General features: G+C 35.3%; 3 protein-coding genes across 19 annotated transcripts; all 3 read right to left on the bottom strand.

The window, feature by feature from the left end:
* Nucleotides 1–379: 379 nt before the first annotated feature.
* LOC137810304 (ribonuclease MRP protein subunit POP4) lies at nucleotides 380–4,538 on the bottom strand. Of its 3 annotated transcripts, XR_011080877.1 has the most exons (10): nucleotides 4,318–4,538; nucleotides 3,515–3,719; nucleotides 3,156–3,191; nucleotides 2,932–3,002; nucleotides 2,345–2,610; nucleotides 2,043–2,111; nucleotides 1,838–1,896; nucleotides 985–1,086; nucleotides 523–694; nucleotides 380–442 (listed from the first exon to the last, which is right to left on the bottom strand). XR_011080877.1 is itself a non-coding variant. In XM_068611495.1 (9 exons), the coding sequence occupies exons 2-9, from the start codon at nucleotides 3,711–3,713 to the stop codon at nucleotides 597–599; spliced, it is 900 nt and encodes a 299-aa protein (XP_068467596.1). In that variant the 5' UTR covers nucleotides 3,714–3,719; nucleotides 4,318–4,538; the 3' UTR covers nucleotides 380–596. The 3 variants fall into 3 exon arrangements, 2 of the variants coding, with proteins under 2 accessions (XP_068467596.1, XP_068467597.1); XM_068611495.1 differs by having other exon boundaries at nucleotides 380–694; XM_068611496.1 differs by having other exon boundaries at nucleotides 380–694; nucleotides 985–1,056.
* A 1,427-nt stretch (nucleotides 4,539–5,965) lies between these two features.
* Nucleotides 5,966–7,870, bottom strand: LOC137810302 (uncharacterized). Its single transcript, XM_068611491.1, has one exon. It carries the CDS (start codon nucleotides 7,792–7,794, stop codon nucleotides 6,409–6,411), a length of 1,386 nt encoding a protein of 461 aa, XP_068467592.1. The 5' UTR covers nucleotides 7,795–7,870; the 3' UTR covers nucleotides 5,966–6,408.
* A 1,218-nt stretch (nucleotides 7,871–9,088) lies between these two features.
* LOC137810300 (DEAD-box ATP-dependent RNA helicase 42) lies at nucleotides 9,089–14,443 on the bottom strand. Of its 15 annotated transcripts, none has more exons than XR_011080868.1 (5): nucleotides 14,236–14,443; nucleotides 10,440–13,841; nucleotides 9,739–9,897; nucleotides 9,443–9,541; nucleotides 9,089–9,329 (listed from the first exon to the last, which is right to left on the bottom strand). XR_011080868.1 is itself a non-coding variant. In XM_068611490.1 (3 exons), exon 2 carries the CDS (start codon nucleotides 13,830–13,832, stop codon nucleotides 10,443–10,445), a length of 3,390 nt encoding a protein of 1,129 aa, XP_068467591.1. In that variant the 5' UTR covers nucleotides 13,833–13,841; nucleotides 14,236–14,443; the 3' UTR covers nucleotides 9,089–9,541; nucleotides 10,440–10,442. The 15 variants fall into 15 exon arrangements, 1 of the variants encoding a protein (XP_068467591.1); XR_011080872.1 differs by having other exon boundaries at nucleotides 9,482–9,541; XR_011080875.1 differs by having other exon boundaries at nucleotides 9,494–9,541.
* Nucleotides 14,444–15,503: the final 1,060 nt, after the last annotated feature.

Raw genomic sequence — 15,503 nt, 5'->3', positions numbered from 1 at the left:
AAAAATCAAATGTTGTGCAGACTAGATTCCAAAAACATGTTTGATAACCACATGTGCTATCATGCAATTACTTTTTTTTATTATGTTGGCTGTATGTGTGGTTATTATTACAAAACTGCAATGATTGTATAAAGAAATGGGAAAGATATTAATGGTAGTTATAGTTGTATGAAATATTTTATTTAATATCAAACCAAAGTCTTTGGATTGCTGTCTACTGTACAGCCTTAAAGCAAGGCTCATTATGAAAAAAAAAATACTAATTTAGAATAGCTATGAGATACTTGTAATGATGATTCAATTTGAAATATAAAAATTGATGTATATCTAGTTCGTATAATTTAATTAACTCTTGTTGAGTGAATTACGGCTGAACATATTTCTTCCTGCTCAGAATTCTTCAACCAATCAGCATTTAAACACACAGGGGTTTACGGATATTCTGTTTTACAATAAGAAAAACATTGTAAAAAACATAGAATAGCAAAGCACAACACAAGATGACAGTAACAAGGTTCACACCTCAAAAAGGATGAAGTACCATCATCAAAAACTGATACAAATCGGGCCAAGTTGAAGGATCATCAACACCAATATCATAATCCAACCTTTCTTGAACTAAGTTTATCTCCATGCAGAGTGACTTTCCAGCAATCTACTTGGAACACAAACACGGAACCTTTTTTGGGAACAACTGCACGATACCAAACAGAGAGTAAATATTTGGTCATCACAAGTTTGAAACGAATAGATTAATGAGAGATGGATCTCAGGATAGAGAAATCATCACAACTTAAACTTCAGCCAAAAAATTTCCAGAATTTGTTATGGTAAAGGTTCCTAGTTCGTTATCAACTAATTCACAATGTTGAAAGGGATACAAATGAACTTAAAATAAGGATTAAGGAATTCTCAGAACAAGAGAGAACAGGTGAAAGTAAGTCAAAACCCATACTTTGATAATGCAACGCAAGTCTCTATTACCTCGAAATTTATCATCTTCAGTAATTATCCCAAACGCCTCTGCAGTTTCACGAATCATGACGCCACAAATTCCTGCAAAATAAGTTATTTTACACTCCACAACTGCAAAAACAGATAGACTTGGTATAATCAGTGATAACATGCAGATGATTATATAATAGAGGTTAAAATAATTAATTTTTTCATATAGACATATATCAGAAGCACAACTCTTTTTCTTCTAATGGACTGTGAAAAAGGTTACGCAGGAAAGTGGGGATTTCAAAGTCAAGGGAGGGTTCAGATCAGGGAATCTTTTCTTGAACAAGAAAATCAAACACTTGGTCTGCACCATGAACCAAACCGCAGGTTATCTTCACTATTGAACTCATTGCCATAATTTTAAAAATGAGATTTCACATCGATTAAAAATATGAAAAAATTATAATATATAATTGAGTGAAAATTCCAATATACAAACTGATTTTGTACGGTTTAATTAAACTTTATTTTCTAAGATGATATCATAGCCTATTCTAGTGAGTCTATTGAGACTATCATGTCACTTCCTATCGAGTTGTTATCAAATCACCCATAAATATCTAGTTTCACGTTTAAGATGTTGTTGAAGATCCACATCGAGCACAAATATGAACAAATTGTAATATATATATATATATAACAGAAATTTTAACACACTTTTCAATGTACATAAAAGAATTACACATTAAAACACATTCATCTTTTGAGAAAAAAAATAATATAAAATAACTGTCCTTAATAATTGTCCTGGTATGAAACTTTTCCTTTTTTATTATAAGATTATCTTAGGTGTTTTTAACTCGTTTGAAAGTAAAAAAGAATGTGCTCAAACCTAAAATGAAAGCACCATGTAGATCTGCACCTAGGAGACATTGAGTCAATTGATTATTCCTGCAATATTAAACGAGTTAATAGTCATAAAAGCCTCAAGAGGAAAGCAGCATAAATAATCATGAATTACATCCCCCATTGCTGCAGAATCAGAAAACAAGAAACAGATAATTTTCAACTCAACAAAAATGATACATAAGATGTACCCAGTGGATTTAAGAAGCTGCATTACGTAATCTTTCCACATTTCATGCATTGGCTTGAAAATGTCGAATCTGCAAGCAGAGTTAACTATTAGGGAACAAAAAAACACCATTGTAGGAAAAGTGTGACCAATAAAACATGTATAAAACATTATTTGTACACAGCATAAAACTAAAACTCCCAAACAAAAGCTGATGCTGAAATAAAAGATTCCTCACAACAAGAATACACATTATAACAATTGCAGCGCTAAAAAATAATAGTAAGGATCAACATATTGTCAGGAAGTGTACTTGTAACTTACTTTTGGAACTCTTGAGGAAGATGTAATGATCCACACTTTTTATGCTGTCTCATAGACATGTGTTTCTTAGAGCGTTTTGAATGGATTTGCAAAGCTCTGGTTTGAGAACCAGAAGAAAGCACCCGTCCTTGTACAAAAGTATCAAGAAGGATACAGTTGTCAATTTTCATGTTTCTAGATCCCTGCGCGTACTTTTGTGCAGCATCTCCCTTCTGAAGAAGCTCATGCAATATGTCATCAATTGAACCTCCTCTTTCAACAGAAAACTGCAAAATATATGTCAATGGTCACAAATACAAATTTCCACCAAGTTATCACTGCTAATGGAAAAAAACTGCATCTTTCAATCTTGAAGATAAAGAAACTTCCACATTCTGGTTAGATTGAGAGCACAAACAATTTTAATTGGTTAAAAGGTGGCTTTTAAGATCTGTGGAATCATTCCATGCATCAGTGTTTGTTTTAAAGTTCAGATGTTGGAGGAGATTAATTATTACAGATTTATAATGGAAAATTTCATCAGAAAATGCTTTGATTAGATTTTCTTAATATTCTCAGTCAGGACACAAGTTCCAAGAAGGAATTACCTCACTAGTTGGGAGCAGATTGGCATTTATAGGCACAGAAAGTTGGGCATATACAAGACCATCTTGAATTTCTGCAAATAAATATTAACATCATTTTGTCCATATATATTGAAGTGATAAATTTAAAATATACTTTGCATAAAACCCTCAAAAATCAAAAAGATGAAAACATAAGAGAAAGAACTTATATATCAAAGGATAGTATGACATTGAGTTTCTAGTACCTTGTGAATTGGTATGACCGGAAAAACTGAAATTTCCTAAAACGGGGGAAATGAAAATTATCAGCTAAATGTCAAACAAGATATTTACAGATATATGCATCAGAATCATAATGCAAAAATCACAAATTAACAATAAAAAAAAGTTTACCCCATTCCTGGACAATCAGACTGGATGCTAATGAATAGCACAAAAATCAACACACGAACACAAAATACTTCCCCTAATGTAGATAATAAGTGCTTATGATACTACTAAAGAAAAACGAATGCAAGTAAAACATCCTTCACGGTATTAACTTACTACCGGTTGTGAAGAAAGAAAGAAATAAGAACAATCTACAAAATTGAAAATGAATTACCTTTCTTGGGTGCGACTGATGATGAATGCAACATCTGTGGAGAAGGATCTTTAGAACTAGAACTTTTATGAATAAGCGGTTTCCGCTCTTCATTTATACTCTCTTTGCTTTTCTTTTCATTTTGGAGAACTTCACCTTTAGCAAAAGCTATTCTTCTCTCCAAAGCCTCCAGTGTGCGTTTCCTTGAATCTGTATCCATGGACACCTACCCAGGCACAATATGATAAATATAATAAAGAAGAGCGAAACGGCCAAAAATAAAACAGCTCACCTCAAACATGAAAATGAAAAATAACTGCAGAATAAAGAAGATTCTTAAGCTGCACATAAAATTTCTGAGAAAAACAACACATGCAGAACAGTATCTATACCATTGTTAAAAAATAAGTTCCAAAGAAAATAAGTTTCCTAAAGTTAAAAAATATTAAACAAAGTTTTTGTTGCTGTGCTCTTCTGCCGTATCAATCATAGTTAACTGCTGCACGTAATCTATACCATTTCATTCAGAAGCAATGTAGAACATTAAAATGTGATAATTAAGTAAATGAATCGACAAATTTACAGATTCGGACATACTCAAATTCACAATAGTTTATTTTTGGGGCAATTCATCAAACAGAACAAAAACAATTGCCATTAATTAATTAAAAGCATTAAGCCGTAGACATAGCATTGAATAATCAGTGATATTTTGAAGTTTCTTGAAGCATATAAAACTATGATGAAAAGTAGCAACAACGAGAGAAATAACATGGAAGCTTCGAATGGAAATCGTGTAAATCATCGCAGCTTAGAACGCATACCGAAAAAGAGAAGGTTCCGATAAATTCAAATTTCAACGAAAAGAGCTTCTTCACTGCCAAATTTCAATCAGACTGAAAGAGAAACACCGCTTCTCAGAACTACCGCTGCTCAGAACCGCCGCTGCTCAGAACCACCGCTGCTCGGAACCGCCGCTGCTCGGAACCGCCGCTGCTCGGAACCACCGCTGCTCGGAACCGCCGCTGAGACCTCTTCGCGCCGCGCATTAATTTGTAAAACGTTTTTTTCTTTATAGAAATAAAAATATAAGAACGCGAATTTGAAAAGACACGGGTTGGTTCTTTCAATATAATAAGAAGTAAAATAGTGAAAAAGAAGAAGATAAAAACAGAAAAATAAGATGAATAAGATATATAGTTTGAAAAGATAAAAAAAAAAAGATTAAAAAAGGAAATAGACAGATTTATTTTTATTTATTTGGGAGATAAAATAGAGAGTCGAATGAAATACACAATCAACAAAATATTTTCGATATTATTAAAAATCTAAATAATGTTTTAATCTAATATTAAAATCATTTATTGTTTTATAAAGTTACTATCAAAGTTTTTTTTTAAATGAGAGGGATAGTGAACTTTTATCTCATTTATTCCAATTTGGTACGAAATAATGATTTGGTGATCCAATCAAATTAATTTTTCTCCATTCAATCAACGATAGAAATTTAATATTTTTATTATATTTTCCTTTTTTCTTATTTCTTTCCGTGTATAGAAATAATAAAAATTAATCGGTGAAATACTAACGTTTCACTAAGTTTTGAAGATTGTAACTGAAATCCCTTTGTTTGGTAAGAATTTTTTTTAAGGTGAAACTTAATCAAGAAAATATATAATTATTGTTTTAGAATATATTTTTTGTGATTTTAAATTGTCAGATAGAAGTAAAAAAAGTACTGTTTCCAATTTAATTTCTCCTTTTATCTTTTAAAAAAAAAAAATACTGTCCTTTAAGTCGTGTGTGTATATACACTAAAATATATATCTTCAAAGTGAAAAAATAAGGGTATTTAATTCACCAAACACTGAGATTAATTGCGAGAAAGCTATTTTAAATTAACCAATAGTTTCAAGATTGATCATATATCATAATCGCTTAATTTTGTCAAATCAGTTATTTGTACTAGAATCAGGTATAATTAAATATTAGATATATAATAGTACCCTAATAAAATAAATGAACGATAAAAAGAACAAAATAACTAAATCATAATTTATTAACATAATATATTTTAATATCTGATTTTAATAATTTATTTAATAATCACACTAACTAGCAGTTCCCCCTTTTGAGTTTAAGTCCTAAGAATGTTAGTGTATACATTAACTTGGATAAGGAAAAGTTTATGACCCTTCTTTTTCCACTTTTCTACTTTACTTCAAGAGGTACTCACCAATTTGAAAGCTAAAATTAATATGCATTTCAAATCAACTCAAGCATAACACAGGGCACCATTGTGCAAGCAAATTCTCTGCTCTTAGGCATAAACATGAATTTGAACTTAAAAATCCTGGGCAAATACAGTAAGAAATGCCCTAAAAAGTTGCAGAATATATAATAAGAGACTGATATCTGATATCCCCTGCTTACCCCCGATTAGTATGATTTTCTATGTACAAAACTATCACCTAAAGCAAAAACCATACTTCCATTCTCAATCAGAAATTGCTGACTGCAAAAACGTTCAAAAATTGAAGTATCACAACTTTCCCAACCAACCAGGTAATGTGAAAACGACCTTATCACAATCTATCTTCTTCAGTCTCATATCAGACCAAAGAAAAGTGCACTGCAGCATGTTTTCTTCTCCTCCCCAAAATATTCATCCAACAAAATTTATCCTAAATAAGACAAAGCTAAAAACAAAGGAAAACAATAGACTATATTGACTCTACCCTTTCAAAGCAAATTGTTACAACCAAGGTTCTAAACTGTGGTTGTCACTGCATCTTCGATATTCCAAGAAAAAATATGATAAAATGCAGTCAATGCTGCCGTAGTTGTGCTGTCAGAAACAGTCCAGAAACCTTCACATTGGAAATTGAACTCATAGTCCTAACTAAGGAGAAAATCTAAGAGTGTTGCGAAATGGCAGTAGCAGCAACAGAGGAGACAGAAAGTCTCCTTGCAGGACGAGTAGAGTTCTTCATATAAGATGAATTCCACTCACCACCATCTTGAGCATAATAATCCATTGGATAGTCTCCACCAAAATCCTTTGCATCCCCCTCACAACAAGAACCACTCCTCTTACCACAACCCACACTCTCATCACAAACCTCATTCTTCTCCCACCACCCAGGTATCAATCCCAGTGCAACATCTGCCTCAAAAGAAGTAAGCACCGGTTTCACAAACGCCTCGCCCCAATCAATGGACAACCTCGGACACGCAATCTGAATCCAAGAATCCACAGAATCCTCAAACAGAGCAACCCTCCCAGGACTTAGCTCCGACATCAAAACCACAGTGTAATCCAACCCTCTCTCCCTCATCTTCTTCTCCAACCTCTCCAAAATCCTCGGATTCCCTTGCCTCCCCAGAGTCCCCAAAACCACACCCCAACTCCGAGCCTCCCTCGCCTTCAAAATCGCGTTTTTCCTCGACCGCTTCATACCCACATGATCGTATTCCTCCAGAAACAACTTCCCCATGTAAGGGTCATACCTGAATGCCCTAATCCCCGGATTCGCAATCATGAACGCCTCCAAATGAAACCTTCCATCCGCCACAAACACCAAAACGCTTTCACCAACGCCGCAACCAAGCGAATTCGACGAGACCCTGGGCGCGGTGCAGCCCAGAACCTCACCCGCGGAGAGCGGCTTCGACTGAGGAACCAAAACCCTAAACCCTAACTCCTCCAACTGCGGCTTTGCGGCGCGAATCGCCGAGGCGAATTGGATTGTCCCGGCGACAACGAGGGTTTGGGGGCGCGATTCGAGGTTCAACCTGACGGTGTCGACGAAGTGCGGGACGTCGATTTTGATGTCGACGAAAACGTAGAGGCAGGGGATCGTGGTGGCGTCGATGGGGACGAGGCAGCTGTGGCCGTAGTGGATGAGGAGGTCGGCATCGAGGGCGGCGGCGGCGAAGTCGTCGACGCAGCAGGCGCCGTAGGTGACGTCGCCGAGGATGTAGCAGTGGGTGACGGCGGCGAAGGTGGTGAAGATGTCGGAGAGGGAAAGAGAGTACATGAGAAGGCCCTCGGGGAACTGGAGAGCGACGCGCTTGGCGCCCGTGGAGAGCACGCGCCAAACGGACTTGTGAATCTCGAAGTTGTAGTTGGAGGGGAGGACGGAGATGGCGGCGTTGAGAAGTGGGTCGTTGAGGATTGAATCTGGAACTTGATTTTTGACGAAACGCTTTGGCTTTGGCTTTGGCTTTGGGTTTGAAGATGAAGAAGAATGAGAAATGAGGTGCATCTCTGTTTCTGCTTTACCTTCCTCTGACTCCATTGTTATCTATCTCTTCTTCTTTCTCTCTGCTTTCTTTCTACTCACACCAAATCTCTTATTTTATGAATGAAAAATGTTTTTATACTTCACTTCCTCGGTTTTCTTTTAAATGTTGTATTTTTTAAAGAAGAAAAAAATAACTATCATTAGTAAGGTTCAAAACAATATTTATTTTTATCTCATTTTAATTTATTCATTTATTTATACAAATTTGTTGTAAAAGAATTAATCAATATCTTTATTTTAAAAAAATATCCTCAACGGTATTTAAAAAATTAAGAGGGGAAATGCAAATAACCCCTGCCTTTGAATGGTTTAAATTACACTCTATTTTACAAGTAAGTTATTGAATTATTGGATTTTCATTTTTAAATGTTATTAAAGGTTAGTTAAATTTACTTTTCTTTATCAAAACCAATTAGTCTCTCGTTTTTACACCGAAACGAACATAAATTACAAACAGAATAAATTTTCTTTTTTAACTTGACGAATCAAAATATGAACTAGAAGTAGACACTCTTTTGAATGAGACTAAGAATTTAATTTATCCTTTTGTTAATAATTAATATATGCTATATTTTCTTAATGAAAATGTTTCCCAATACCAATTGTTTATTGAAAATTAAAATTGATAATATGTATAATCAAGACAATTAATAGTTTGACGATTAAACTCATCTCTAAGTCACATTAAAAGACAATTTTTCCATGGTTAATTTCTATCATTACACCTCTTTCATTAAAATAGTTAAAAGTAAAATATATTTAGGAGGAAGATAATACTTAAAAACCTAACTAACACGTACTCCCAAGGTTGAAAAATACACTCATCCAAATAAGTATATGATAAGTAAGTTGGTTTTTATAATTATTTTAAACATTTCAATTAAATAAAAGTTTTTTGGTAGTAATAATTTCCATTTTTTTGTATCGAAATTATTATGCATGGAAATTAACTCTATTTAGTATCTCATGAAAGAACTTTGATCTATTCTTTTAAAATTTCAAGTTGAAAAATGGTAATTTGTCATAATACTTGTATTATTATAACACCAATCAAAAATAAATATCATGTCCAAGTATTAAAATATTTAGTCACTATGATATCCCATCAAACAGTAATCAGTTATAAAAAAAAAATTGGTTATTTTCTAAAAAAACACTGTACTTGTAAAAATAAAAATCACTTAAATCAGAACAGTGCCATGAGTACATATAAATATAGCTCCAGGGTCCAGATAATGTTCAGTAATTTAAAAATTGGGAGTTTTTCATCCATAATTCCTGAAAACACTTTTTGGAGCAAACATAATAAGAATTATTCCGAAGAATTACAACAGAAAATAGAATTGATGAGTTTCAGGAGCAATACAATTCCAAAGATTTTATGGGTGTTATGTAGATATAACTAGTTAGAAAGATATATATTCTATTATGATACATGTGGTGAAATACAGTGATGATAAGGCAAATCAATTAATAACTGACTCTCCATCTAATCTTGTTTCCCTTACAAAAGGACACCGAATCAAAACCTGAAAGATACATGCGTATAATCAGATAAATGAACACGTAAAAATATCATCAATTCTACAACTGGTACATGAGATAACAGAAGAAGAAAAATCTGAGTTTAGAGAATGGTTGCCTCAAATCAAACAGAACCAAGATAAAATAAAAGTCGCACCACGATCACCACCTTAGACAGTCACGACGCAAGCGCGATAAGCATAGGTTAAAAGACCACCTGCACCAACAGTGAATGATCAACAAGGTAACAATAAAAAAGATAGAGATTTTGCACAATTAAAATTAAAAAAATAATAATAATCTTGCTTGACATTAGCTGATACGCACAAAAAAAGATGATGGAAGTTTCATAGGTGCAAACACACTGAGAGGGAAAAAAACGATGGCACGGACTTTCTACAATAATATCCATACCTGTATGACAACGAATGGACAAGAAAGGCAGACAATAGGTGCAACTCGTCCCAGATTGGGGGCGCGAGACAAGATTGTTTAACAGAGTCCCACTACGCCTTCACGTTGACTACCAAAAGTAGATTTACTTAGGTAGCAGAACCTTTTAAAAAATAATAACTAAACAAAAGCATCACTAAACAAATATATCACCAGATTGCTAAGACATCTGATAAAATAAATCAAGTTTGTTTTACAGTAACGATACATTGACAACTTACAATTTTTTATACATTTTTTATACAACCACGTTACAACCTTCAATACTATTATTTTAATAATTTTTTATATCACTTAATTACAAATTTATCATTTATTATATATATTTATATCTAAATCCATCACATCAAAAGTTGCAGGATAGTCATAGCATCATTTCCCTTTCCAATTTAAACCCATAAAAACAGTATCTATATCCGTTCTGAACCAAAAGAATGTCTACCTAAAGAGGAGATAGGAGAAAGCCACTTAAATATAATCAAATCATCCAACCAGGGATAATTATACACCTACTGGCTATAATAAAAAATAAAATAGAAAACAGAAAAAGAATAACTTCAAAAACGGACATCCCTTCAGAGGTATGTACCATGCATAAAGCCTATAAAACAGCCATGATAATGAAATTAGCAACACTGGGATCCATTAGAATGGGATCTTACCCTTTATACAACAGAGTATTTGCCCGGTTGATTTCCACCAGGAAGTTGCAAAGCCTGATTTGTGATGTCTTCCAAAACACGCTTCAATTGTGCTTTAGCTGTCTTAACAGACTGCTCGGTAGGACCTTCAATGAACAAGTAGAGTTTGCGTTCTCCAGGTCCTGGGATTTTTCCAGGTGGGAAGAACTGCCCCCTGGTGGTAATGGCAGCTCCAGTCCAATCAGATATGGGGCCTAATGTTTCCTTATGCGTAACTTTCCAGCGAGCATTCTGGGGGAAATCATTTATTTCCAACTCAGCCTCATAATGCTCTGGTAATGCTTCTGATTGTATTTTTTCTATGTTGCGATGCAAGTTCATAGCAGCTAGAGCTGCTCGAGCTGCGCCATCATTTGCAGCAAGGGGTAGCCCAGTACCAGGCAAGACTGCGGGGGTCTGGAGACCAAGTACAGACGGAAAAGAAACAGGCAGTCCTCCATTAGAAATCAGCTGAGCAGCAGAGATGGGAGTAGGCAATGCAGGAGCATTAACTTTAGTGGCAGCAAGAATCTGAGCAAAAGCAGGATGCTGTGAGATATCACCTCCTGCCTTCCGAATACCTTCATCTTCATCTTCGGAATCTGACTTGTCTTCTTCAAACCCATATTCCTTGGCTTGTGCTTTCTTTGCTGCTCTCCTCACCTCATCTTCCTCTTCATTAAATTTAAAGCCACTGCCTCCATAACCAGTCCCGTGGGCTTGCTCCAGTCCTTGATTCACCTTTGCCATAAAGCCATCAGCAAGAGTTTTCAGATCATTGGGAACAGTCTGCTCAGATAATTCCAAGGCTTTCAGCAGATCAGGTGCATATCTTGCCTCTTCCTCAGATATAAATGTAATGGCACAACCCTTTCGACCAGCTCGTCCAGTGCGCCCAACTCGGTGTACATAATCTTCGTAGTGGTTAGGAACATCAAAATTGATCACTAATTCTAGCTCCTTAACATCTAATCCCCTGGCAGCAATACTTGTTGCAACCAACAAACTGCAGACATTGCTTTTAAAGTCAGATATTGTGGATTCTCGGTCTGTCTGGTCCTTAGCCCCGTGAAGAGAAAGGCATGGATAACCATGCCTGAGCAGATCCTTGAACAAACTATCACATTTCTCCTGGGAGTGAACAAATATCAGGATCTTTCCTTTCTCGTACCATTCCCCCAATATTTCTAAGAGTCTAAGGAACCTTTCATTATCTGGTCTCACCTCAACTAGCTGTAATATGTCTTTGTTCACTACACTCCTCCCGCCAACTTGAATTTCAACAGGTTTATTCAAAACCTTCCGAGCCAGAATTTCAACCTGGCGGGGGAAAGTTGCAGAGAAAAGAACTGTTTGACGATCTGGACGAATATTCTGAACAATTCGTGCAATTTGAGGTTCAAAGCCCATGTCAAACATTCGATCAGCCTCATCCATAACCAGATAAGTGACTCTACGCAAGTTAGTTATTTTTCCACTACTGGTGCATAATATGTCAATCATCCTACCTGGAGTACAAACCACTATCTCAGCACCACGTTTCAACTCACTAATTTGTTGAGCAACACCGGAGCCTCCATACACAGGCACGCACCTGAGACCTAGTATCTTAGCAAATTTTTTTATATCACTGTGAATCTGTTGAACAAGTTCCCTTGTAGGGGCCATAATAAGCCCAATAGGTCCATCTCCGGCAACAACTGGTGGCTGATCCTTGATATGCCTCAGCATTGGCAGAACAAAAGCAAGTGTTTTGCCTGACCCAGTTTTAGCAATCCCTATGCAATCTCGGCCACTCATGATTACAGGGAGAGCCTGAGCTTGAATAGGCATCGGCTTTTCAAAGTTCATCTTCTTTATTGTCTCCAAAACTTTGCTACCAAGTCCAGTCTGGTGCCATGATTTTATAGGCTTTGGCACATCCTTTCCATGTATCTTCAATTCCAACTGCTTCCTGTATACTGCAGCTTCTTCTGGAGTCATCTTCGACATCTCCTTCACTTCAATATAAAAAGTTTTCTTGAATGGTTCATAGTCAATCTTTGAGTGGTCAACTAAAGAAAGCTTCTCGGCTTTGGTTTTCTTCACTCTTTTCATGAACTCATCATCATCTTCATCCAATGGATCCCTCTCAACTTCATCATCAGCATAATCTGAGTCAGACTCTTCACCAGGAATTATTCTGCCAATAGACTTATTTGAACCTTTCCTTGACTGTGTACCACGACTTTGCTCATTCCCTTTATCTTTGGCTTTTATGTCAACGGCTTTATCAGAAATTACTGATGTCACAGCATTGTTCAGCTTTTCAACTTCAGGTAGAACCATAGAATTCATGAAAGCATCCAATGGATCTATTTCATCATCTTCAGGTGTACCAGCAGTTCCCTCCTGTAAATCAGATGCAATTGTCCCATTATCCGTGTCTACCTCCATCACATCCTTAGGTTCCATATCAGCAGGTTTGTCATCTTCATCTACATCCATACCTGTATCTTGCTTCTCTGTTCCCGGTCCTTCTTCGTCATCAGATTCCCCTTCTAGTGTCCAGGTCTTTCCAGACTCAGGTTCATTAGCACTTACTTCACCATGCTTTTCTCTTTCTGCTTCTTCTTTCTTCCTTCTCAGCTCTTGCCACTCTTGAACTCTCCTCCTCCGCTTTTCTATTTCTTCATCCAACCTCTTCTGTTCATTTTCCATCTCCTCTTCACGGGTAGGTTTTATCTCTCCATCTTTGGTATCTGAATCATCTCCAACACTCTTTTTTCTTGGGCTTCCTTCATGTTCCTCAGATTGCCTGCTTGGCTTGCTGACGCTTCTTTCCCTCTCTCTCTTCTTGTAATAACCATCTTCCTTCCTGTGCCGCTTTCTATCCCTCTCCCTAGATTCACCATCACTGTAATCACTATCAACTTCTCTACGCTTCTCCCTCTCTCGTGCTCTCCTCGCCCTTTCTCTTTCCTTTTCCTTCTCTCTCTCATGATCCCTCCTTTCCCTTTCCCTCTCTCTAATCCTCTCCTTATCTTCTTTTCTTTCCCTCTCTTTCTCTTTTTCCTTTACTCTGTCTGTCTTCTCCCTGTCTTCCCTATCCCTTTCCCTTTTCTTCTCTCGACCTCTTTCTCTCTCCACATCCTTATCTTTATCTTTGCGCTTCTCCCTGTCTCGATCATGCTTCTCTTCAGAATCAGTACTCCTCTCTCTTTCAGGTTTTCGTGACTCACGATCCCTCTTCTCCCTATCCCTGTGCCTCCCGTCGTTTTTATCCTTACCCCTTTCTCCAGTTCTATCACGGTCACGGTCGCGGTGACTCCTCTTAGAATCCCCATCTTTCACCTCATGAATTTCTTTCCTCGATCTATGCTTTCCCTCATCCATTGTTCCCTCCTACAAATTCACACCTACACGTTAGTAACACCAACATACTGCAAACACACAGTATTCCTAAACCCTAGGAGAGAAATTCATTCCGCAACCATACTCAAATGTAAGCACAGAGTGTTTCAAAGCAATTACAACAACAACAACAACTTAATAAAGGAAAATCATATGCATACAGAATATTTCGTCGCATCAATGCAAATCGGGAAATGGAAAAACACGGCATGGCATCAAGCGGAAACAGAGCATATCAAGAATTTTCAACCGTAAACTAGGATTCGAATTCACGTGACAGAGTCGAGCACGGAAGAACGCTGAAATGAATTTGAATCGAAATGCAAATGAACAGAGCAGGTAAAACAAAAAGCATAGTATTGAAAAGATAGAGAGAAGTGCGAACCTCGCAACCAGTTTCAAAATCGGAACGGTAGAGAGAAACAAATGAATTTCTCAGTCGCGTAGAAGCGAAGCTCGATAACTAGGGCACCGCACTCCCTCGCGGCGGCGACAAACACACCAAAACGGAACTGCTTTCAGTGTCGCATTACAAATAACAAACAATATAACAACGTCGCAGAAACAAAATTCATTTTGCAGCTAATACAACTAAATATTTCCAAAACTATATATCTTTTATATTTAAATAAATGTTTTTAATCAGAAATACTCGTTTATTATGTGTATTTGTTACCCTGAAAATAAAACTATTCGTATTTTATTTATTTTCTATGGTAGTCTTCAAAAATAAAAAAATGTCAAAGTTTTAAAGGACATTATCAATAAGAGAAATCTAACAAGGACATTTTAAATTATTCAGATGAATTATTTTATCATTATCAAGTAGGTGATAATAATCCTATGGACAACTAAAACAATCATTTAAATTAAATTTAAATCTTGTAAATTAAAAAAAAAACTTAAATGAAAGAAATAATTTTATTCAAAATGTCAACTAATTTCTAAATCGATAATCTACAAAGCTTATATTGATCAACAAAAATACATTTACAATTAAGTGTGAGTTTGTCTCGTATTAAATAAAAATGTGTTTGAAGATCAATATATAAAAAAAATTGTGTTTTTACTCAGTAAATCTCTATTTATCTTAAATTAAATGTAATTGAAAAATAATATATTAAAAAAATTCATAAACTTAATGTTAACAAAATTTAAATTATAAATAATTTTTTAATTTTTTCACATTGAGAAAAATGTGTTTGAAGATTAATATATACAAAAGAAGAGTCGGCTACCACAATAGTGTTACAAATAAATGTAAATAAATGTGAATATATCTTAAATTGAGGTAACTAAAAATTATTACAATATATATATAAAAAAAAAACTCTCAAACTTAATGTTAAAAGTTTTTGAATTAGAAATGATTTCTTAACTTTTTTTTATATATATGAAATGTTGTTTAATAAACCCTAGATCAACTTGAATTTTTCAGGAAAAAGAAAAAATCAAATTGATAGGGTTAACGATCAAATGAGATATAGGATTGAATTAGACTTAAAGTTCACTTTTTAATATAGTATCAAAATCTTTATGAGTTTAATTTAACAAGTGTTTGTTAAGTTTTTTAGGTCATTCATTATCGACCATCAATAATATGTATTCTCACACAAGTTGACATATATGACGCAAACATTACTTTTTAAATAT

The sequence above is a fragment of the Phaseolus vulgaris genome, chromosome 2, assembly GCF_000499845.2.
Source record: "Phaseolus vulgaris cultivar G19833 chromosome 2, P. vulgaris v2.0, whole genome shotgun sequence".
Classification (NCBI taxonomy): Eukaryota; Viridiplantae; Streptophyta; class Magnoliopsida; order Fabales; family Fabaceae; genus Phaseolus; species Phaseolus vulgaris.
Note: the sequence above shows the minus strand (reverse complement) of the source record. Positions and strands in the feature narration are given on the sequence as shown.